The sequence below is a fragment of the Choloepus didactylus genome, chromosome 5 (assembly GCF_015220235.1).
Source record: "Choloepus didactylus isolate mChoDid1 chromosome 5, mChoDid1.pri, whole genome shotgun sequence".
NCBI classification, from domain to species: domain Eukaryota; kingdom Metazoa; phylum Chordata; class Mammalia; order Pilosa; family Megalonychidae; genus Choloepus; species Choloepus didactylus.
The window spans coordinates 98,762,990-98,788,383 of NC_051311.1; the positions used below are offsets into that span (position 1 = coordinate 98,762,990).

At 34.0% G+C, this 25,394-nt stretch overlaps 1 protein-coding gene across 2 annotated transcripts in view; it reads right to left on the reverse strand.

Annotated features, from left to right (window-relative positions):
* PCLO (piccolo presynaptic cytomatrix protein) overlaps positions 1–25,394 on the reverse strand; it is a 460,751-nt gene that overhangs the window by 139,339 nt on the left and 296,018 nt on the right. For both annotated transcript variants that reach the window (XM_037836537.1, XM_037836536.1), the window contains one exon: positions 11,585–11,710. In XM_037836537.1, coding sequence (XP_037692465.1) covers positions 11,585–11,710 — 126 coding nt within the window. The remainder of the gene's footprint in view (positions 1–11,584; positions 11,711–25,394) is intronic.

Below are 25,394 nucleotides of genomic sequence, written 5' to 3' on the forward strand. Positions count from 1 at the left end.
CCCCTCCAGCATTTGTAGTCTCCTGTTTGTTTAATGGCAGCCATTCTAATCAGTGTTAGATGGTATCTCATTGTGGTCTTAATTTGCATCTCTCTAATAGCTAGTGAAGCTGAACATTTTTTCATGTGTTTCTTGGCCATTTGTATTTCCTCTTCAGAGAACTGTCTTTTCATATCTTTTGCCCATTTTATAATTGGGCTGTCTGTACTATTGTCATTGAGTTGTAGGATCTCTTTATATATGCAAGATATCAGTCTTTTGTCAGATACATGGTTTCCAAAAATTTTTTCCCATTGAGTCGGCTGCCTCTTTACCTTTTTGAGAAATTCCTTTGAGGTGCAGAAACTTCTAAGCTTGAGGAGTTCCCATTTATCTATTTTTTCTTTTGTTGCTTGTGCTGTGGGTGTAAAGTCTAGGAAGTGGCCACCTAATACAAGATCTTGAAGGTGTTTTCCTACATTATCTTCTAGGAGTTTTATGGTATTTTCTTTTATACTGAGATCTTTGGTCCATTTTGAGTTAATTTTTGTGTAGGGTGTGAGGTAGGGGTCCTCTTTCATTCTTTTGGATATAGATATCCAACTCTCCCAGCCCCATTTGTTGAAAAGACCATTATGACCCAGTTCAGTGACTTTGGGGGCCTTATCAAAGATCAGTTGGCCATAGATCTGGGGTTCTGTCTCCAAATTCTCAATTCGATTCCATTGATCTATATGTCTATCTTTGTGCCAGTACCATGCTGTTTTGGCAACTGTGGCTTTATAATAAGCTTCAAAGTCAGGCAGTGTAAGTCCTCCCACTTGGTTTTTCTTTTTTAGAGTGTCTTTAGGAATTCGAGGCATCTTCCCTTTCCAAATAAATTTGATAACTAGCTTTTCCAAGTCTGCAAAGTAGGTTGTTGGAAATTTGATTGGGATTGCATTGAATCTGTAGATGAGTTTGGGTAGAATTGACATCTTAATGACATTTAGCCTTCCTATTCATGAACATGGAATATTTTTCCATCTTTTAAGGTCCCCTTCTATTTCTTTTAGTAGAGTTATGTAGTTTTCTTTGTATAGGTCTTGTACAGCTTTGGTTAAGTTTATTCCTAGGTACTTGATTTTTTTAGTTGCTATTGAAAATGGTATCTTTTTCTTGAGTGTCTCTTCAGTTTGTTCATTTCTAGCATATAGAAACATTACTGACTTATGTGCATTAATCTTGTATCCCGCTACTTTCCTAAATTTGTCTATTGGCTCTAGTAGCTGTATCATCGATTTCTCAGGGTTTTCTAGATATAAGATCATATCATCTGCATACAATGACAGTTTTACTTCTTCTTTTCCAATTTGGATGCCTTTTATTTCTTTGTCTTGCCAGATTGCCCTGGCTAGCACTTCCAGCACAATGTTGAATAACAGTGGTGATAGCGGGCATCCTTGTCTTGCTCCTGATCTTAGAGGGAAGGCTTTCAGTCTCTCACCATTGAGTACTATGCTGGCTGTGGGTTTTTCATATATGCTCTTTATCATATTGAGGAAGTTTCCTTCAATTCCTACCTTTTGAAGTGTTTTTATAAAAAACGGATGTTGGATTTTGTCAAATGCTTTTTCAGCATCTATTGAGATGATCATTTGATTTTTCCCTTTCGAATTGTTAATGTGTTGTAATACATTGATTGATTTTCTTATGCTGAAGCATCCTTGCATGCCTGGAATGAACCCCACTTGGTCATGGTGTATGATTTTTTTAATGTGTCTTTGGATTCGATTTGCAAGTATTTTGTTGAGGATTTTTGCATCTATATTCATTAGGGAGACTGGCCGGTAGTATTCCTTTTTTGTAGCATCTTTGCCTGGTTTTGGTATTAGATTGATGTTAGCTTCATAAAATTAGTTAGGTAGTGTTCCATTTTCTTCAATGTTTTGAAAGAGTTTGAGTACGATTGGTGTCAGTTCTTTCTGGAAAGTTTGGTAGAATTCCCCTGTGAAGCCATCTGGCCCTGGGCATTTATTTGTGGGAAGATTTTTGATGACTGATTGGATCTCTTTGATTGTGATGGGTTGGTTGAGGTCTTCTAATTCTTCTCTGGTCAGTCTAGGTTGTTCATATGTTTCCAGGAAATTGTCCATTTCCTCTAAATTATCCAGTTTTTTGCCATACAGTTGTTCATAGTATCTCTTATAATTTTTTTTAATTTCTTTGGGATCTGCAGTTATGTCACCTTTTTCATTCATTATTTTGTTTATATGGGTCTTCTCTCTTTTTTATTTTGTCAGTCTAGCTAGGGGCTTGTCAATCTTGTTGATCTTCTCAAAGAACCAACTTTTGGTGATATTTATCCTCTCTATTGTTTTTTTTGTTCTCTATGTCATTTATTTCTGCTGTAATCCTTGTTATTTCTTTTCTTCTGCTTGGTTTAGGATTGGTTTGCTGTTCATTTTCTAGCTTCTTCAGTTCATCCATTAGTTCTTTGATTTTGGCTCTTTCTTCCTTTTTAATATATGCGTTTAGTGCTATAAATTTCCCCCTCAGCACTGCTTTTGCTGAATCCCATAGGTTTTGGTATGTTGTGTTCTCATTTTCATTCATCTCTATATATTTAGCAATTTCTCTTGCTATTTCTTCTTTAACCCACTGATTGTTTAGGAGTGTGTTGTTTAACCTCCAGGTGTTTGTGAATTTTTTAAGTCTCTGATGGTTATTGACTTCTAATTGTATTCCATTGTGGTCAGAGAATGTGCTTTGAATAATTTCAATCTTTTTCAATTTATTGAGCCTTGTTTTATGTCCCAGCATATGATGTATTCTGGAGAAAGTTCCGTGAGCACTAGAGAAGTATGTGTATCCTGGTGATTTGGGATGTAATGTTCTATACATGTCTATTAAATCCAATTCATTTATCAGATTGTTTAGGTTTTCAATTTCCTTATTGGTCTTCTGTCTGGTTGTTCTATTTATAGGAGAGAGTGATGTGTTGAAGTCTCCCACAATTATTATGGAAACATCAATTGCTTCCTTTAGTTTTGCCAGTGTTTCTCTCATGTATTTTGTGGCACCTTGATTGGGTACGTAGACATTTATGATTGTTATTTCTTCTTGTTGAATTGCCCCTTTTATTAGTATGTAGTGGCCTTCTTTGTCTCTCAAAACATCCCTGCATTTAAAGTCTATTTTATCTGAGATTATCATTCCTACACCTGCCTTCTTTTGGCTGTAGCTGGCATGAAATATTTTTTTCCATCCTTTCACTTTCAATTTCTTTGTGTCCCTGTGTCTAAGATGAGTCTCTTGTATGCAACATATTGGTGGTTCATTTTTTTTTTGATCTAGTCTGTGAATCTATATCTTTCAATTTGGGAGTTTAATCCATTTACATTCAATGTTATAACCGTGAAGGCATTTCTTGAATCAGCCATCTTATCCTTTGGTTTATGTTTGTCATATATATTTTTCCCCTCTCTCTGTTAATATCCTTTAATGTACCCATACTGAATCTCTTTAGTACTGAACCTGTCTCCAAGTCTCTCTCTCCTTTCTTTGTTTCTCTGTATGTAGGGATCCCTTTAGTATCTCCAGTAGAGCAGGTCTCTCATTAACAAATTCCCTCAGCATTTGTTTGTCTGTGAAAAATTTAAGCTCTCCCTCAAATTTGAAGGAAAGCTTTGCTGGATAAAGTATTCTTGGTTGGAAATTTTTCTCACTCAGAATTTTAAATATATCATGCCACTGCCTTCTCTCCTCCATGGTGGCTGCTGAGTAGTCACTACTTAGTCTTATGCTGTTTCCTTTGCATGTGGTGAACTGCTTTTCTCTGGCTGCTTTCAGAACTTGCTCCTTCTCTTCCATGTTTGGCAGTGTGATCAGAATATGTCTCGGAGTGGGTTTATTTTGATTTATTCTATTTAGAGTTCGCCGGGCATTTATGATTTGTGTATTTATGGTGTTTAGAAGATTTGGGAAGTTTTCCCCAACAATTTCTTTGAATACTCTTCCTAGACCTTTACCCTTTTCTTCCCCTTCTAGAACACCAATGAGTCTTATATTCAGACATTTTATATTATCTATCATATCCCTGAGGTCCATTTCAATTTTTACTATTTTTTTCCCCATTCTTTCTTTTGTGCTTTCATTTTCCATTCTGTTATCTTCCAGGTCACTGATTCTTTGTTCAACTTCCTCTAGTCTTGTACTATGAGTATCCAGAATCTTTTTAATTTGGTCAACAGTTTCTTTAATTTCCATAAGATCATCTATTTTTTTATTTAGTCTTGCAATGTCTTCTTTATGCTCTTCTAGGGTCTTCTTGATATCCTTTGTATCCAGTACTATGGTCTCATTGTTCATCTTTAGTTCTTTGAGTAGTTGCTCTAGGTGCTGTGTCTCTTCTGATCTTTTGATTTGGGTGCTTGGGCTTGGGTTATCCATATCGTCTGGTTTTTTCATATGCTTTTTAATTTTCTGTTGTTTTTGGCCTCTTGGCATTTGCTGAACTTGATAGGGTTCTTTTAGGATTTGTAGACCAATTGAAGTCCTTATCTCTAATTTATCAGATCTACAGCTTCGTGGAGTACACTTTCTCTAACTAACCAGCACGTGGCATCCACGAGCCACCTGTTCTCCACAAGCCAGTTCTTCCCTGCTTTGCCTTTGTGGTGAGTGGGGGAGTGAGTCTTGTGGGGTCTAATTGGTGTACCAAGCTTGCGTGTGTAGTTGGTGTTGCCCACCCTGTATATGGGGCATGTGTCTGGGTGGTCAGGGAGGGGGGGTGGCTCTAACAATCAAATCTCCCTGGTGTTCCTGGAGTTTTAAAGCTGCTGCAATAGTCTAATCCTTCAGTTCAGTCCTGCCACAGTTTGTCTCTGCCACTGACCCACAAGTCCTTGCGTGTGAGTCCCTCTTCCAGGCCGTGCACCCCCTGGTCCTCTGTTGAGGGATGACTGTGCTATGTCACAGGTGAGTGCCGTCCCCCCAGGGTGGTTCTGGGCTGCTGGGCTATGTAGGGAGGCTCCCAGTCTGCTGAAATGATGGCTGAATGTGGCTTTGTTAATTCACACTGCTCCACCTTCCCAACTCTGGGACAACCAGCTGAGGGTGCAGGGAAGGCTAATGTCCACGCCCAGTTTTGTGGTGTGTGCCTGTTATTTGAAGCCCTTCCATCACACTGGGTTGTCTGGGGCAGCTCTGGGCTATGGGGCTGGCTATGGGCAGGAGTGTTTCCTGTCCACCAGGATGATGGCTGTGAGCGGACGCCCCCCTTTTCTTGGGAAGTTGTGGTGTTTAGTGAATTTTCTCAGTCACTGGATTACTGCCTTTTGTCTCAGAGCTCTCTTAGTTCTGCTCTTGTCTTGACCTGCCCAAATTGCAAGTCTTTGAGGCTTTCTGTATTGGGCTTCTTAGAGTAATTGTTTTAGAAAAAGAAGAAAAGATTAAAAAAAAAAAGGGCCCTCCTCACAGATCTAATGGGTTATTGAAATGCTAAGAGACAAAGCAATTGGGGCCATTAAGGAAAGGTCCACAGGGCAGAGAGATCAGTTTTTATTCGGGATTTGCATATGAGCCTCAGGGCCTGAGCTCTGCCCTTCCCCTTTCTATGTTCACCAGAACTCCAAAAACCCTCTGCTTTTATTTTGGAGTTTTTCTTGCTGTTTTCTGCTATGCCTGTCTCCTCTCTGCTGGGCTGGCTGCTCTCAGATTCTCTGGTGTCTGGTATCAGTCTATCTACGGTTGGAGTTTGGATCAGTAGAATGAATTTCAGATAAGAGCTGCCACTGCAGTTCTCCCTTCTCCTTCCCAGCGCTGACAGCCCCTCCTCCCATGGGACTGAGCCTGGCAGGGAGGGGCACGGGTCCCCTGGCCGCAAAAACTTACAGACTTCGCTGATCTCAGCAGTTCGACGTGTTCATGAGTGTTATATGAAGTATGCCCAAAGTCAAATTGCTCTGTGGTGTCCAGTTCACGCAGTTCCTGGCTTTCTACCTACTTTCCTGGAGGAGTAACTAAAACATACAGCTCACCAATCTGCCATCTTGCCTCCTCTCCTTCTTTTATCTTAAGATGACATTTTCTTTAAAATATCCACTTTGATATACATCCAGTTTTCAGGGAGAGAAACTACTGTACCAAGCTCAACTTGTGAAGTAAAAACCATGGTATTCCTAGATAAACAGTCGGAAGTGTTCTCCATGCTAGTTGTCAAAGGTATTCTATTCAGACAGCCCACTTCTGATCCTTGAATTAGATATTATTCAATGAAAAACATAGGGACAGTAATATTTTAAGCAAAATGAAAAACACATACTATATTACATTTATACACAACTATACCATCCACAAAGCATTTATATATACCCTTTCTCACTTTATGTTCTCAAGAAAGCTGCAAGACGTTCTGCAACAAGACTAGCACCTAAACACTAAATGTCAGAGACTCAGCAGATGTCTGCTTTGCTGTGGTTAGGTCCACTGTCCTCTCCATCAAACATAAAGGCACTAAAGGAGTTGTAGTACTCAATTTGCCTCATCTGGATGACACTTACTGACTTTAAGGGAGGGAGGAGTATGAGAGCACTAATAGTAAAGCTTAACCATCAACATACTCACCAAACATACTGATCAATCATGAAGATGTTCTGATATTTATAAGCTAAGTGCTATTCTGAAAGTACTTGCCTATGTAGCTACATGAAATAAAAAAAATTCCCAGTGTATTTGATGAGTAACTGTTCTGTTTGTGTAAAAATAGACTTTTATTCAAACTTGTTTTTGAAATATCTTTCTGTAGAAGGTTGTCTATCTTGTTAAATAATGTAGGATAATGCTTTGTTTCAGAACTCTGAGAACTAGCAAAATTATTGTACAATCATTAGGCTATATTGAAGAAATTAGTTTTAAAACATTCCCAGTATTAATTTGTGTGTCATCTCCTAAAATAAAAACGCAATTAGAAAGTATTTCATCAGTCAAAACTTCCTGACCGAATCTTTCAGTTTTACAATATACAACCATTACCTGAAAGACCTTAGGTAATCAGGTACTTGAGAGACCCCAATCTTCCAAAACCTGGAATATTATTTTCCAGTAACATTTATAAACATTCTTGAAAAAACAAGCAACAGAGAATGATCATTTGCTAACTATTATTCTTCCTTTTAATTGCTTAAGAGTTGTCTTTGTTCTAATGAAAAATGAAGACAAAAGATCTGGGGAATTTAAATACAAATCCAATTATGTTTCTAAAGTACAATTAGCATTAAGATTAAAATGTAACAATTTTTAGATCAACAGTGTTAGGACTGTGAAATATGCAACTATGTTGGGGTTTCTGAAGGTGTATAATGTTTTCTTACATTTTGGTCTTTGGCATGGGCATTTCTCTCTCAACTAATGTAAGCAACTAAAAGTCCACTAGAACATGATATGGACTTTGAATGCATGTTTACAATTTGCCATTTCAATTTTAAATATTTATCTTTAGATAAATGATTATAAATCCTACTTATATTAAAATATCAATACCAAATTCAGCATAATCAACTTAACGGTCTCAAAAATTAGATGCTTCCTCTATAATAACTTTTCAAAACTATTTTACTTGGTGAAATCTATTCAATATCATTACAATTTTAGAAAATTTTGAATTCATGATAAGCTTATTTTTAAAAAACAACACTCTTTATATATTCTTCTCAAATCAAAATACCACCCATCTCCAAATTTGAGAAGTCCATAAGACAACTATCAATACCTTATGACAAATGTAGCTTTTACTTTTTTTTTTTTTTTTATTCTGATAACAGGCAACAAGAGCATTTTTCAAATAACCACTTTCTGGAGAGCACCTAAAAGATGGTACTCTAGAAATAAATCTATTAAGATAGATAATTCTATTTTATACATTAAAAAATCCTTCTTCAATAGCAATCCTTCTTTCATCTATAAAAATAAAAAAATCATTAAAAATAATTTTATCTGTTCCACATGGGCATTCTGCATGACATAAAAAAGAAAAATCAACCATGAGATATTCCTATAAATTTGTATCAGCTTCACTCTATCATGAAACATTTCACCTTAACTGTTGCATTGGTCCTTGGAAAGATAAAACATAAGCCATATAAAAATAAATAGCAAATAAAACTGTACTTGAAGTGTTTATATATTTTTAATTTTCACAGTGTAAGTTTTTAAATATACATAGAATGGCACAATGACCTTTCCCACATATGTAGCTTTACCATTACCATCATCAACATTATCACATGTACGTCTCTAACTAAAAGTTAAAACCATATAAAAGTAAGTTATAAGGCATAAGTGCAAATAGAAATTATTCATTAATTATGCAGATGTAGATTTGAAAATAATCTCCAGGACAGAGGAAATAAGTCAGAAGAGTTAAAGATAGTGACCTAATTTTAAAGGGATAAATTGAGAGATGCAATAGCTAGAGGAAATTTGAAAATACTCCTGTTCTCCCAAAAGTCAACACAATCGGAGCCTACTCCCTTGAGTGCTGCCAAAGTGTTTAAAATGTCAGTCTGGTGAATCTGAAAAGCCTGTTACAGGACAATTGAACAACCTGAAAAGACATGTCATAAACTCGGTCAAACTGTTCCTGAACAACAGTTTTGTAGTTTGGAGTGGAAAAAAGTACAATTCAAGAATTCTATACAAGTTATCATGAATCTTTTAAACGAACTGAAAGATATTTTTGAATCTGTAAGGGCTCAGTGTACATACTTATGTACTCAGAAATGCAGAAAGGAAAGACATACTTTGATGGGATCAAATTAAGTCCTATATCTACTTGGGAATTCATTATAAAGATGAAGAAATTCAATTAAATGAGAAAAATATGTATATGCACATAATTTTCCCTGGGAAAGAATTAATTTCAAACTATGGGGAATTAATCAGTTTTATTACCTTCAATAAATAAATTTTTAAAATAATCAATGGTTCTGAAATAAAACAAGAAAAATTAAAGAAAACCACAACAAACCCACCAGTGGTAAACAAACAGAAATCTCATGGTATTATTATAAAAAGGATGACTCATCTCAGGCATAAAAATCAGGGTAATAACTAGACCAAACTGTTGCTTTGGAATTTGATAGTCTGTTAGTATTTGAGATTGAGGGTCCAAAGGATATCATGTGTAAATTACAGTGGTCTAAACTAGATGAATGCTTGTGGATGCTCATTTGGACCAATGACCTTCTAATCAGTTCAACTTTGTACATAAAATAAGTGAAACTTTTTCATCTAATCTGATGGCACAAAACATAGATATTGCCATTATAGGTGGGGGAAAGTATATGGTTTATGATATATCAGAATTATTCCCCCAAATATTTAGTGTTTCAAAAACATAATTTATATATGGACAGTCAAGACAAAATCTTGAACTAATAGAAGTATTACAAATGTTTACATAAAGATCTATGTTGTAAGAGCAAATAAAACAAAACTGGAAATCATCAATAACAAGTTATGGGTGTGGATTATGCAGGAAAACTGGACTCCCACTGGAGGACCCATGCTAATAAAAGGCCTGGCTTGGCATCTTGGCAAAAGTTTGGGAGAATGAATAAACAAAATAGTTAAAAAATAAAATCCTAAATCATGTTAGTTAATGTAGTTTTAAATGATTTTTCACTTAAACCAATAAGATTAACTGCAAAACTACTAGTTCCAAAATAAGATAAGAGGATTTCAGTGGCAGTTTTAGAACTTAATAGTAAACATAATTTTAGGTTCATTTCAGTTTCCTCTCTTGAATGGGTGATGAAATGAGTTTGAATAATATTTTTATTTTTATTTAAATTTATGAACTTAGAAAATACCACATAAGCCACCATGTGCAAAGTTTATAATTTCGTCACAATATACTTCACTGGAATTGTCTTTAAAATCATCCTAACTTACGGTATTTGCCGATCTCCATGGTGTAAACCCAAAGAAGAAAATAAAATTTTATCTCCATAAATTATTCATTTATCTTTGCCAAATGATATCACAGAGTTGGTGTTGCAAGTTTTATTTTAAAAATTTCATTCTGGAGTCTTCTGTGTGAACACCATTTTGTAACCTCCATCCTTAAAAATGGGTCTCAATTCATGTATCCTAATTAGACTGCAACACCAATAAAATGGAATCAGGCAAGACAGGATTATAGTCATAGAAAATCCATAGGGACCCAGTACGTGCACATAATTGTCTTTTCTTCATTTATATAGGCTTTTTCTTCATTTAACTATCTTGCTTCCTCTCCTAATTTTCCTTGTATTATTAATGCCATTGGAATGTTTTAAATAGTACACTTTCATAAACTAGCATTCTGAAAACAAACAAGCAAATAAAAAAGACATGATTTCTAGGGTTTGCCTATTTCCGTGATGTAAACACTCCCACTACGGCAGATTCAAGCTTTCAACATGATGTCACTGAGTGTGCAACTGGGAGGAGGTGCATGGCACACTACATTGAGTTGGTGTGAGCTGGTTCCAGATCACCAAGTGATGAATAGATGCTGCCTTAAGTTTACATTTATTTTAATAGTCCTTCAAAATACCCAGGGACTTTTCTGGTAGGTTCCAATATATTTAAGGAAATGATGGCAAATCATTTTAGCATAAATAAAAATTTTAAGTAACAATGGCAAACTTTATTAAACTATGATATGACAGAAAAACATTTTTCCAAGTAAACATTTCACTTAAAGTAAAAATTAAAAGAGAGACTGAAGCTACTTTATCATATAAAGTATTATAAACACTGAGCTTGTTGGAGAGTTTGTAAAATGTCAGTGACTATATTATCTGATTTGTAAATTGAAAATTAGTATTATATATTTTGAGAATCCAGCTGGAAAATTTTACTGAAAGAAAATAATGAAATACATTTTTTATAGTCTATTAGCTACATCTGTAAATTTCATTATCACTTAAAAGTTCTTATGCTATAATGAGGTGAGTAGTACATAAAAGGAAACAGTTTCAAGAACAGCGGTTAGCAAACTTTTTGTGTAAGGGTCAAAAGAATAAGTATTTCAGGCTTTGCAGACCATACTTTCTGTCATGAACACAATTCTGCTACTGTGGTTGGAAAGCAGACTTGTATAATATGTAAATTAATGTGCATGAATGTGTTCCAATAAAACATTATTTACCAAAATAGGTGATGGCTGGATTTGACCTGTGGACAATCCCTAGTTTACTGACCCCTGAACAAATCATCTTCCAAGGTTTCTGTGGCTCTGATTTCAATATGCTTTTTCTTAGTCTTTGGGAAACATCAATGACCAGATAACTGAAGTGAATTTTATAAAATTGCCCCCATCAATAAAAAAATCTTGTATAAGTGTTTCTTAAACAATGTATTCTCATTGCTAACAACTGCTTAAAAGGACAATGCAATTGAAAGTAAAATGAATATAGTTATGGACACATTTTTTCTATTACTATTCCAAAATTTCACAATCAACCCTAAGGAGAAAGGTTTACCTTGATCGGTAAAGGAAGAGAAAAGCTGTATATTAAATTCAAATATACTTAATATGAGACATTCTTTATTTTACTTTGAAATCCTTTATTCTTACCTTCCATAAGTTTCCCTGTTTGTTCTGCACTTCCCCCAGGAAGAATCTTGGCAATATAGGCTCCAATCTCTCCGCTATGTCCAGGAATTTCTTTACCACCCACAATTTTAATTCCTAATCCATTACCTGTATTAAAATTAGCAAACTATTAGTAATAATTTAAAAATGGACACCAATTATTACAAGCTTTAAGATGCACCAAAAGGAAGTTTCAGATTGGGCTCCAGTACTCAAAAGCTAATTACAACTTGGAACTGGACACCAAAAACAAAAGTACATTATTTTAATTTCAGTAATAGTTGATATGAAATAGGAACTTCTGACATCTTGATAGGACCTACAGTGATTAACCTGATATTAACAAACACATTTCTGAATAACATATTGAACCATATTCTAAGGCCTTGCTCTTGTTTGAACAGATATTTTGTGAAAAGTTGTCTGAGGATGCACTTTGTAGAAAAAATTCCTCCCATACAACTCACTTATGAAATTGTGGAGCAGTTTATCTTACAGAAAGGTGGTTACAACTATCATAAATTGAGAAGACACAATCCAAATATACAAGTGATTGTAATTGATAAAGTAGGAACATGGTCATAACTTATTATTTACTTTTTAGCCTAACTCATTAACTAGTAATGACCTTGCATTAACATGGCACTTACTACAAAACACAATAAAATTATTCTTGACTGATGAATAACTTAGTAAACTGTTCCTTATTCCAAGGAGCAGATTTTTCTGAAATTAGTAACACGGAAAAAAGATGAAGAATGATTGTTATGAGAAGCCTAATTGAGAAAGATATGAGCTGTTGATATTTTAAGTTTATCCTTTTTAAGTCAGATAATAAATAGCAAGAGTATACAGCATTAGATACATTTTTGTTACAAACTTCAATGTATTTAAAAATGCAAATATTAAAAGAGGCAGAATTCTTCACCTTTAATGAAGACATAATTATCTTTAAATTAGAATTCATCCCATTCTATGATGTAAAAATTGCCAACGCTTTGAAAATCATCACATTTTAAAAGCCAGCTCTCTTCCTAATCCTGTGCCTTTCTCACTTCACTTCTACCAAAATAATCCCAAAGCTGGTATCTACAATGTTCAAACATTAAACAACCAATAACATAGAATTATGGAACTCTTCTGCCACTGGTAGCATGTTCCTTCTTTCCAGTTGTTAAAGATTTCTTGTAAACTCATACAGATATTGAATTTCTTAGGTAATTTCTGATGTAGTAAGCATATTCATATCAATTTAAATTCATTTCAACTTAAATCTGGACATTTTGATTTCACATTTCTAGAGATGTACTTTGATGTTTTAGTATTAAATATGGATAAATGACCAAAAATGTTTCCATGGAAATATAATACCCCACCTCAAATTCAGAAAGCAGGAAATTTTGGGAAAATCAAGGTACAATGTTAATTTTGAATTAAAATGCTTATGTCTAACTGGCACTTGATAAATGTTTACAGCATAATTATCAACTTTATCACTATCAGCTTATTGCAAATTTTATCAACATAATCTCCTTTTGCCTCTCTGATTTTATTCCTTTTAGAAACATTGATAAAATGCTTCCTCAGTTGGTTCCATGAAAATGAATTGGTCTTGTTATTGAGCTCACAGTATACTACGTTAGAGTGACTTATAAACAAATAGTATAAAGAATAGAAGTACTTTACTAAATAAAGAAAATAAAAAGTTATAGCAATTTTACAACATATAAGTAGAGCTGTTGTTAGGGAAGTCTTACAGGGAAATTGAAACTTGAGAAAATCTTTAAAGTAAGTTGGGAATATTTATAGGAAAGAGAAGGTCGATGATAAAAGTAGCAAAACTATTAAGAAAAAGTACTCCTCTACTAACCTTAAATTGCAAGTTAAATGCATTGGTCTTTCCAAGTCTCTATGTATATCACAAGTATTTGATAAATATACTTTTATGTATCTACTTTTAAAATAAACTGCATAAAATAAACACATGAATATAAAAGAAAAACCTCTACATTTGAATTCAAATTTGCACTTTATACCTACTCTAATTTTACAAGTTTATTAATATGTTACATTAAAAGCTCTGGTTTATGAGGTTTTAATCATAGCATTAAGTTGGGACAAAATTCCAATACTTAAGTTTCATTTCAATACTATCATATGTTACATATAAGCAACAAGGGAAAGCAAAATTTTGTTAGTGAACATATTATATTTCTTAGAGAGTAATCTTCAAATAAAATAATGTTTACTTTTTGTAATAAAATTATTACAGGTTAAAAATATGTGGCATAGTCTATTCATGGCATCAGCTGAGCAAAAGAAGAAAGGAGATTACCTATACAAAATCAATGCTTATGAAGTACCAAGGATAAGGGAAAATCCCCAAAGGATAGTTCAATTAAATCTATTATTAGTAATTTACATGTTACTTATACTCCTGAGTAAGGCTGTGGAAGTTTATTTTTGAATTCTTTCACCTACTAATTTCTATGTTATAAATTATCCATATAAATATTTAGGAAAATAAGCTAAATTACATTAAAAATCCTTAACAATTTCTCCTTTGTGTCCTATCAAAATCTACAATTTGCTCCTGAATACTCAGACAAGAATACGTAAAGAATATTTCACATTTTCCTTTATACTTACTAATTTTTGCTTATTATTAGAAAAACATTCCTACAAACACAACATTGTACATCAGTCTCCTTAATAGCAATTCACCCCTGTTTCCAGCAACATAAAAATGGAAACACCATATTCATGATTAGTCTAATCCAACCCTAAACCTGAGCATGAAAATTATAAACACAGCTATTCCCATTAGCTTTTTCTTATACAGCCAACTGCTCCCAGGAATAAAAATTATTGTTAGCATCCATTTTACCTAGTTTTAAATATGTATACATTTGGTACATGAAGGAATTGAAGACAAAATTGCATCTCACATTCCCATGAATGAAAGTTCACATTTTCTATTGTAATGCAAATAATATGTAGATAAAAATGTTACTTGGAGTTCAAAGCATGTATCAAAGATCATCTGTACCTCAATCATATTTGCTGAGATGAGCCAAAGTTGGGTTGCCATATGATTAAAATACAGAAGAGAAGTAAAAAATATGTATCAAAGGACACTGGTATTCTGGTTTTGTTAATATCACCTTTCAAATGACAGATCATGAGTGTGCAGCTAATGTATTTATACTAACAGTGTATAGGATTTCCTCCTCCTGAAATACTTCACAAAGAATTTCCACCAGGAATGCCACATACATACATTTCATTCATGCAATGTCAAGGAATTTTCTTTTTCCTTTATTTTAGATTATATAAGGCAGATGCAAAATTGGAACCAAGTCTGAAAGGTTTGCCTGATCCTTTTATAAAAGGCAATTAAAAATAAATTTATTCCATTTAGCAGTCACTTAGGGCTGAAAATAAAATAACTGTTTGATATTGAATTGGAGATTACCCAGTGAGCCACTCCCTGTGTAATCCACCCCTACACTGAGTGCAGGTAGAACCCATGACTTACTTCTAACCAGTAGGATATGGCAAAGGTGATTGGATACTTCCAATGATTATGTTATATTATATGATACTCCATCTTTGTAGACTGAGCAAGAGAATTTTCTGCTGGCCTTGAAGAAGTAATCTTCCATGTTATGAGTGGGCCACCTAGCAAAGAATTGTAGTGGCCTCTAGAAGCTGAAAATATCTCCCAGCTGATAGCCAGCAGGAAAACGGGGACCTCAGTCTCACAACTGCAGGGAAATGAATTCTGTTAATAGTCGCTTGAGATTGGAAGAGGTCCTTGAGCTTTGTATGGGAACACATTGCAGCCAAAGCCTTGAATGCAGTCTTGTGAGATTCCAACCAGACGATCCAATTAAGCCATGCCTGGATTCTTAACCCCCCAGAAACTATAAGATAACCAAACTCTTTTAAGCCATGAAATTTGACAATTTGCTAATCAACAGTAGAAAATTAACACAAGAATGAAAGTTGGGTGCTAAGTTTTCTGTCGAAACAATTTATATGGACATTAGCTTGGTAGCAAAACTTGGGAAACATTTGTGTTTATGTTAGTTATAATAGTGATTGAGACAGTGATAAAGGGTAGGAATGAAAGGAAAATTAGGGAAAGAAAGAATAAACATTTTTCTTCATAAACAGAGAGGAAGAGCTCTGTTGTATCCGTTCTGCAATGCTGAGGTTCTAGTATAATGTGTGTAGCAGGTACATGGCATCTAGGTGACATTAAACAGTATATAATTGAATGAATAATGAATGAATGAATGAATACTAAAATGTCTGTTTTTCTCCAAGTGGGGCTAATGCATCAATGATGATGTTAATAATTATGTATTGGAATGATGACATCAACATGGTGACACAAGACATACCCTGGAAAAATCTCCTTTCAGAATCAACTAATAAAAGGATAAATCCCACTTGCTTAGTACACTGGAGGATGAAGAGACTGGGAAAGGACTCAACAAATTCTGAACTGAAGGAAAAATAAAATAATCAGGTAGGAGAATTTCTTCGTAGTATGGAACCCTCCCTCTCACTCAGTCCCTTGTAGCTTGGGAGTCTCACAGAAGCAGCACAGTCTGACTCTCTCCTGCCACAGATACAGACTAGAGAGCCACTCACAGCAGTGAGTTAGAACTCCATGCATATCCATGCACAGGGACACAAGTCTGCAGAGACCCAGGGTGGAACGCAAGCCACTGAGGAATGCCACATACAAAAGAGCCCCCATGGGGGGAAAATATAGAGAACACAGTAGAACTGTTGACAAGAGTTGAATTCACTCAATCCAGTCTCTGTTTGCTGGAGCACGTAAATGCAAAATGGACCTTTTTAGATTGATTCACCTTTCTGAATAGACCCAATCTAGGTCTCAGGGAGGAATACCCTAATGGGAAAGAAGCCAGAGGCAGAAAAGTCTCATAGATTAAAAACAAAAAGGTGAGGGGAACTGAGCTGCTGTAAAACAGGATGAGTCACAGAACTGAAAAGTGTAAGGAAAAGGGGCATTGAGTGAGGAAGAGAATTTAAACAAACCATAGGAGCTGGGGAGAAAATTCTGCACAAAAAGAACAGACCAAGATTTCAGGAGAAGGACAAGAGGAAAGGAAGCTTTCTCCTAGAGGTAAAACAATTGTACAAAATGTGCAATCTTAAAAATTGTATCACATATCCAGGGCAAGAAACAGATGAAGAGCTGAGAAAATCTGAACAGTTAAACACAGGTTACTCTAAAGGTCCAGAATAAGTTGGACCAAGCATAAAAGACTACTAACACAAAGTCAAACAACAATAAAGCCCTACACAAGAGGGAGAAACAGACCTTTAGAGTTAACACACCAAAATAATCAGATGCCCAGACTACTGGCAAAAATTACAAAACATACTAAGAAACAGATATATGGCCCATTCAAGGGAACAAATTAGAACTTTAGAGTAGACACAGCATTTGGAACAACTAATTAAAGTAATTCAAAGAAATTTCATAAATCAATTCAAAGAGATGAATGAGAATATGGATATAGAGCTAAAGGATATTAAGACAATGTGTGAGCATAAAGAACAATTTGAAAGTTTTTAAAAAAGCATAACAGAAATTATGGGATGAAAGTCACAATAATGGAGAAATACACCAGCAGATTTGAAAAGGCAGAGGAAAGAACCAATGAACTAGAAGACAGGAAAATCAAAATCATACAGTGAGAAGAACATATAGAGAAAAGAAGAGAAAAAAATTGAGCAGTGTCTCAGATATTTCAGTGACAGCATAAAATGTACAAACATACTCATTATCTATGTCCCAGAAGGAGAAGAGAAGGGAAACAAGGCAGAAAGACTATCTGAGGTAATAATGCCCAAAATTTCTTATGCAGACATAAATATACATGTCCAAGAAGTGCAACACACTCCAAACAGAATAGACACACTCCAAGACACATGTTAATCAGAACTTCAAATGCCACAGACAGAGAATTCTGAAAGCAGTAAGTGAAAAGTGATGTATTACATACAAAGGATCCTCATAAGACCGAGTGCTGATATCTCATAAGAATCCATGGAGATGAGAAGACAGTGATATGATATATTTAAGGTAATGAAAGAGAAAAATAAAAACCTGTAAGCCAAAAATTCTTTATACAGCAAAATGTCCTTCAACAATGAGGGAGAGTTTAAAATATTCACAGATAAACAGAAACTGAGAGAGTTCATCAAAAAAAGATCTGTCCTATAAGAATTACTAAGGGGAGTTTTGTAGGTTGAAAGGAAAAGATAGGAGACAGTGGCTTGAAGTAGTGTGCAGAAATGAAGATCTTCTGTAAAGGTAACTAAAAAGGTAATGCAAAACACAGTAGTACTGTATCCTCAATATACAACTCTACTGTTTAATGTCTGTAAGAGTCAGAATACAATTGAACAAAAAAGAGGCATATTTCCTGATAATGAACGTCCAAAATATAAAAAGGAAATGTGGGTCATTTCCCACAAAAACAACATAAAGAGGGCAAACAGAGGGATATTGGAGCCAAGAACATATATGCTACTGAAGCTAAGTTGGCATCTTTTCAAATTAGTAGCGTATAGATATAAGTTGTGTATACAAACCCCAGAGTAACTACAAGGAAAGTATTTAAAAAATATACAGAAATAAGAATTATAAAGAAATAAAACAAATACATCACAAATGATCAAATATACAGAAAAGGAAATTGCAACAAAGGAAAAGAGAGACCAAAAAAAAAAAAAAAAAAAGGAAATATGGCATATAAAAACCAAAGAACAAAATGGCTGATGTAAATACTGTCTTTACAGTAGTATCACTGAATGTAAATGGATTAAACTCCCCAACCAAAAGTCACAGTTTGACAGAATGGATAAAAAAAGCATGATCCAACTATCTGTTTTGTACAGGAGACTCACTTTAGACACAAAGATACAAATTAGTTGAAAGTGAAAGGATGGAAAAAGATATTCAATGCACATAGTAACCAAAAAAGAACTGAGGTAGCTATACTAATATCAGACAAAATAGACTTTAAGTCAAAAGATGTTGCAAGTAATAAAAGGGTCAATCCACCAGTAAGAAATAACAATCATAAATATTTATGCACCTAACAATGGTGCCCCAAAATACATGATGCAAACACTGGCAAAACTGAAAGAAGAAATAGACACTTTTACAATAATTGTTGGAGATTTCAATGTACCACTATTATCAATAGATAGATCATCTAGACAGAAGATCAATAAAGAAACAGAGAACTTGAATAATACGATAAATGAACTAGGCCTAACAGACATATACAGAACATTGCACCCTAATACACTAGTCAAAAGCACATATATCATTTTCCTTTATAGACCACATATTGGGCCACAAAGCAAGTATCAATAAATTTAGAAAGATTGAAATTATTCAAAACATCTCCTTTTGCCATAATGGAATTAAGCTGGAAATCAGTAACAGGCAGAGAACTGGGAAGTCCACAAATATATGGAAGTTAAATAATCACTTAAGCAATCAGTAGTTCAAAGAAAAAATGGCAAGTGCAATCAGTAAACATGGTGAGATGAACAAAAATGAGAACACAACATATCATAACTTATGGGATGCAAAGAAGGTAGTGCTGAGAGGGAGATTTATATCTGCAAACACTTATATTACAAAAGAATAAAGAGCTAAAATCAAATACCTAACTGAACATCTAGAGAAACTAGAAAAAGAACAGCACACTAACCCCAAAGAAGGAAGGAAATAACAAAGATCAGCGCAGAAATAAATAAAATTGAGAATTAAAAAAAAAGAGAGAATTAACAAAACCAAAAGTTGTTTCATTAAAAAGATCAATAAAATTGACAAACCCTTAGCTAGAGTGACAACCAAAAAAAGAGAAGAGATACAAATAAAATCAGAATGAGAAGGGGGACATTACTACTGACCTCACAGAAATAAAAAAGATCATAAGATACTATGAACAATTGTATGTCAAAAAATTAGACAACCTAGATGAAATGCACAAATTCTTACAAATACACAAACAACCTGCACTGACTCTAGAGGAAATAGAACATTTCAACAGTCAAATTACAAGTTTAGAGACTGCATCAGCCATCAAAAACATCCCCAAAAATAAGAGCCCAGGACCAGATGGCTTCACAAGTGATTCTATCAAACATTCCAAGAAGAATTAAAATCAGTCCTGATCAAACTCTTCCATAAAACTGAACAAGAAGAATACCTAATTCACTCTATGAAGCCAACATCACCCTAACACCAAAGCCAGATAAAGATGCTATATGAAAAGAAAATTACAGACCAATTTCTCTTATGACTATAGATGCAAAAATTCTCAATAAAATACCTGCAAATCAAATTCAATAGCATATTAAAAGAATTATAGACCATGATCAAGTGGATTTTACCCCAGATAGGCAAGGGTGATTCAATATAAGAAAACCAATTAATGTAATCCACCACATTTACCAAACAAAGAGAAAAAACACATGATCATCTCAGTTGATGAAGAAAATGCATTTGACAAAATCTACCATCCTTTCCTGATAAAAACACTTTGAAAAATAGGAATAGAAGGAAACTTCCTTTACTTGATAAAGGGCAGTCATGAAAAACCCACAGCCAATGTCATCCTTAATGGTGAAAGACTGAAATCTTTCTTTCAAAGACCTGGAGAAAAAGACAAGGATGCCCACTCTCATCAATGATATTTAACATTGTGATGTAAATTCTAGCCAGAGCAGTCAAGGAAGAAAGAGAAATAAAAGGCATTAAAATTGGAAAGGAAGAAATAAAACTCACTATTTGCTGATGACACGATCCTATACATAGAAAGTCCTGAAATATCTACAACAAAGCTTCTAGAGCTAATAAATGTATTCAGTAAAGTGGTGGGATTCAAGATGCAACATGCAAAAATCAGCAGTGTGTCCATATACTAGTAATAAGCAATCTGAGAAGGAAATGAAGAAAAATGTTCCATTTACAATAGCAATTAAAATGTTCAAATATCTAGGAATAAATTTAGCCAAGGATATAAAGGACTTATACATGGAAAACTACAGAACTTTGCTAAAAGAAATCAAAGAAGAACTAAATAAATGGAAGTAACACTCCATGTTCATGGATTGGAAGAGTAAATATTGTTAAAATGTCAATCCTACCCAAAGCAATTCATAAATTTAACACAATTCCAATCAAAATTCCAAAACCTTCTTTACAGAAATGGAAAAGCCAATTACCAAATTTATTTGGAAGGGTAAGGGGCCCTGAATAGCTTAAACCATCTTGAACATGAAGAACAAAGTTGGAGGACCCACACTTTCTGACTTTAAAACTTTTTACAAAGCTAGCAGGGGTCAAAACAGCATGGCACTGACGTAAGGATAGACATGTAGACCAATGGAATTGAATTGAGAGTTCAGAAATAGATCCTTACATCTATGGCCAATTGATTTTTCACAAGCCTGCCAAATTCACTCAATTGGGAAAGAATAGTCTCTCCAACAAATGGTGCCGGCGGACCTGGAAATCCATATGCAGCAAAAAAAAAAAAAAAGAAAAAAAAAGGAGGAGGACCCCTATCTGGCACCATATACAAAAATTAACTAAAATGGATCAAAGACCTAAATATAAGAACCAGGACTATAACGCTCCTAGAAGAAAATGTAGGGAAGCATCTATAGGATCTTGTGTTATGCAATGGTTTCTTAAACTTTACACCCAAAGCACAAGCAACAAAAGAAAAAAATAGTGAAATAGGACCTCATCAAAATTACAAACTTTTGTACATCAAAAGACTTTATACTGGAATTGAAAAGACAACTTACTCAATGGGAGAAAATGTTTGGAAACCACATATCCAATAAGGGTTTAATAACCAAAATAATAAAGAAATTGTACAACTTAACAATAAAAAGACAAACAGCCCAATTAAAAAATGGACAAAAGACCTGAATAGACATTTCTCCAAAGAGGATAAACAAATGGCTAAAAAGCACAGGAAAAGAGGGAAATGCAAATCAAACCACAATTTCACACCTATCACATTTCACAACTATCAGAATGGCTGCTATTAAAAAAAACAATGAAAACGAACAAGTGTTGTAGAGGACATGAAAACATAGCAACACTCATTCATTTTTTAGTGGAAATGTAAAATGGTATAGTCACTGTAGAAGACAGTTTGGCAGTTCCTGAGAAAGCTAAATATGGAATTACCGTATGACCCAGCAATCTCTTTACTACGCATATACCCAAAAGTATGGAAAGCAGTGACTCAAACAAATGTTTGTACACTGATGTTCACAGAAGCACTATTCACAACTGCCAAATGATGGAAGCAATCCAAGTGTCTATCAATTTATGAATGGACAGACAAAATGTGGTATATATATACAATGGAATATTATTCAGCATTAAAAAGGAATAAAGTTCTGATTCATGCAACAACATGGATGAACCTTGAAGGCATTATGTTGAGTGAAATAAGCCAGACTCAATAGGACAAATAGTGTATGATCTCACTGATATGAAATAATTAGAATTAGCAAAGTCACAGAGTTAGAATCTAGAATAGAGATTACCAGGGGCTGGGTTGGGGGTAGGGAATGGGGAGTTAATGCTTAATTTGTACAGATTTTATATTTAGCTTGATTGTAAAGTTTTGGAAACTGTTGGTGATTATGGTAGTACAACACTGTGAGTGTAATTAGCAATACTGAACTATATAAGTGAAGGTTAAAAAGGGAAATTTAAGGTTGTATGTATGTTACTAGAATAAAAATTAAAAGATAAAACACAGGACAGAAAAACACAGGGAACCTTATTGGAAACGATGTACTATAGTCAAAAGTACAATTATAAAAGTTCTTTCAAGAATTAAAACATATGTACTACACTAAGGTAAAGTGTTGATAATATTAAAAAATATATACCCTAACAAAACTATGGAATATAATTAATACAATTATCATATTCTTTCAATAGTAACAAAAGCTCCACACTAATGCAAAGTATTAATAATAGGGGAGACATACATGTGAACTCCATATTTTTTACATGATTTTTCTGAAAACCAAAACCTCTTTAATTAAAAAAAAATTAAGTATGTATTTGTATTTATTCTATTCTTAGAAAATGCCTTTCAAATTACACTAACTCATTGCTCTTAAAGGAATAAACAAACAAAACACCTACATCTTGATCATGAGAAAAAGTAGGCTTAACTAGGTTGAGTGCTCAAGATGACACAGCTAATATATGGGAAAGAAGGAATAAAGCCCAAGCTCTCACTCCAAATAAGACAATTGGCAATGCACCCTCCTGTCTGATTAATGCATTGGGTTTGTTATCAGAAGGTATGGGTTTGAGAGCAGACCATTCACCCTCTCCTGTTCTCGCTCAGTTATAGAGTGGAGAATGATGGGAGAGTTTGCAGTCAGATCATTAAAAGGAGAATTGACCAAGATACAAAAAAAATGGTATTAGGAGCCAGTGTCCCTCAGCCAGGACTGAGGAGAGGAAATCTGTTTGGCCTAGGCAACAAACTGCAACTGATTAGTTAGGAACTCATTATATTTGCTTTGTCAGTATAATTTCTAGTTTTCTATTGCTGCATAAATGTTATATCTTCATCAGACAGATCACAAAGATGGAATTCTTGCATTTGTTTTTATTATGGCTTTTTCACATTACAATACAATACAATTACATATATAATGACATAATGAGTAAGTTATTGGATTAATATTTACATATCTTGGTATGCAAGTCTATAAAGAACAAAATCCATATGGGCCTCGTAGCATAATAAGTATGCTATCAGTTGAGAAACTTATTTGGAGAGAAAAGTTTTAAATTTGCTGAGTAACTTCAGAGATAAATAAAATCCAGGTGTCCAGATTATTTTTGTACTACAAGCTGAAACTGTCCTCATCAAAATCAATTTACTATTGCTGAAGGAGGTATTCAACATAGTCTAATAGGCTCTGCCTTTCAGTATATACATGGGAATATTTTTTCATTACAGAATGATTTGGTACAATGACTTTTGATTATTTTCCTTATTCTATTAAAGAAAAAATATTAGCATTACATGAGGGAAAGGACAAGAAATGTTACAAGTTGTTAGACAATGAGGAAAAGATTATCAAACATTCCACTGAAATTATGCTTTGAACAAAAATGAGATGCTTTCATTTTATTTATTTTCATCTTGTTTTCTATTATATCCACTTTATTGATCTTTTACTTTTTCAAATGTCTCAAAATATATGAATTTGGAAGTTTTCTATTTGCTTTCTGTTCCTTGTACCAATATTATTTTATATTTAACATATTTCATTTTTCTCAATCACTTTGGTATCATCTTCAGGGGCAGAAGGAAAGAGAAAATAACTATAATTATACTGAGTTCCTATTATGTGTTTGACACTTTTCTGTAGCTTTCTTGCATTGTCTATTTTAATCCTCTCTACAGCTCTTTATATTAGATACTAACCATACCATTTTCAGGATAAAGAAACTGAGACTAAGAAAGGTTAGAAACCATTTTTTTCCCTGACTCCCACAAACTTCTTCTTTCTATATTCTTCCTCTCATCACTCTAATTGTCAAGAACGTATTCTATAAGACCAGTATAAGTTCTTACTGCCTTAATTAAATCCCATTTCTTCTTTCCCATTTTTCTACAGCCAATTCACATACATTTTACATTTATAACCTTAGATTTCACATTAATATTACCATTTATCTTCCTTTTCTATAAACTCTTATATGTCTTTACTCTCTTATAATGAAATCAATTGTTCATCTCTTTATTTTATTTCAATAAGAGTGGATAGAAAACTGAGCTAAACTACTCCAGCTGGAAGCAAAGCCTACATTGTCACTTCTTTAGCAGAAAAACAGAATAAAAGTAATTTAATCCTGACAGACGTCAGGAGAAGTGATGTTTCTGTGGAACTAGCCATGACAATAAACACTTTCTTTGTCACTGAAGGAGTGAATACAAGTTTTCACCAAAATTTACCATGAAAAAATTGTGATTTCAGAAGAGATTCAATACAAATCTTATTTTATTGCCATAGTTCGTTTATTCAATTTATTCCTAAAACTAATTTGAGAGGCTTACAATGAAATATTGCATCACATATATTTGGTTTGTTCGTATAAAAGAACAAAGCCCACCCTGTATGGGGAGGGAGAAACTGAGATGTCCAGATCCACTTGGTGAGATCTGCTCATTCCCACTAAGGTCCCAGCAGCAAGGAAGGTATATGCTTTCTCCAGTGACAGTTATATTTTCTCTTGGCCTTCCACAAGAAGCAGAAGAGATGACATTAATTGTTTTAGCATTCTATTCTAAGAGTTGTTGTGATATGAAAAATTAGTTTTCTTATGAAATGTTTATGTAAATGATGTTGGAGGAAAACTACAATTTTAATACTCAATGGAATGGATATTAGCTGTAATTTGTCTAAACCACATGAGGCAGCCTCAGTTCCTCTTTATTTGACAAACAACATCTGAGAATAGCAGTGCATTCTTAAACTTAGTTTTTAAACTGGTGCACCTTTTTATTATGGTTAAGCTTACTTCAGTATGAAACTTTGGAGAAAACATGACAAAGCAAAAAATTTTTTTAAAGCCCTCCTAAATGAAACTATATTTTAACTGATTTCAATGATGACCATATTGCCCACCAAATTTAATTTAATTTTTTTCTTTGTCCACCTT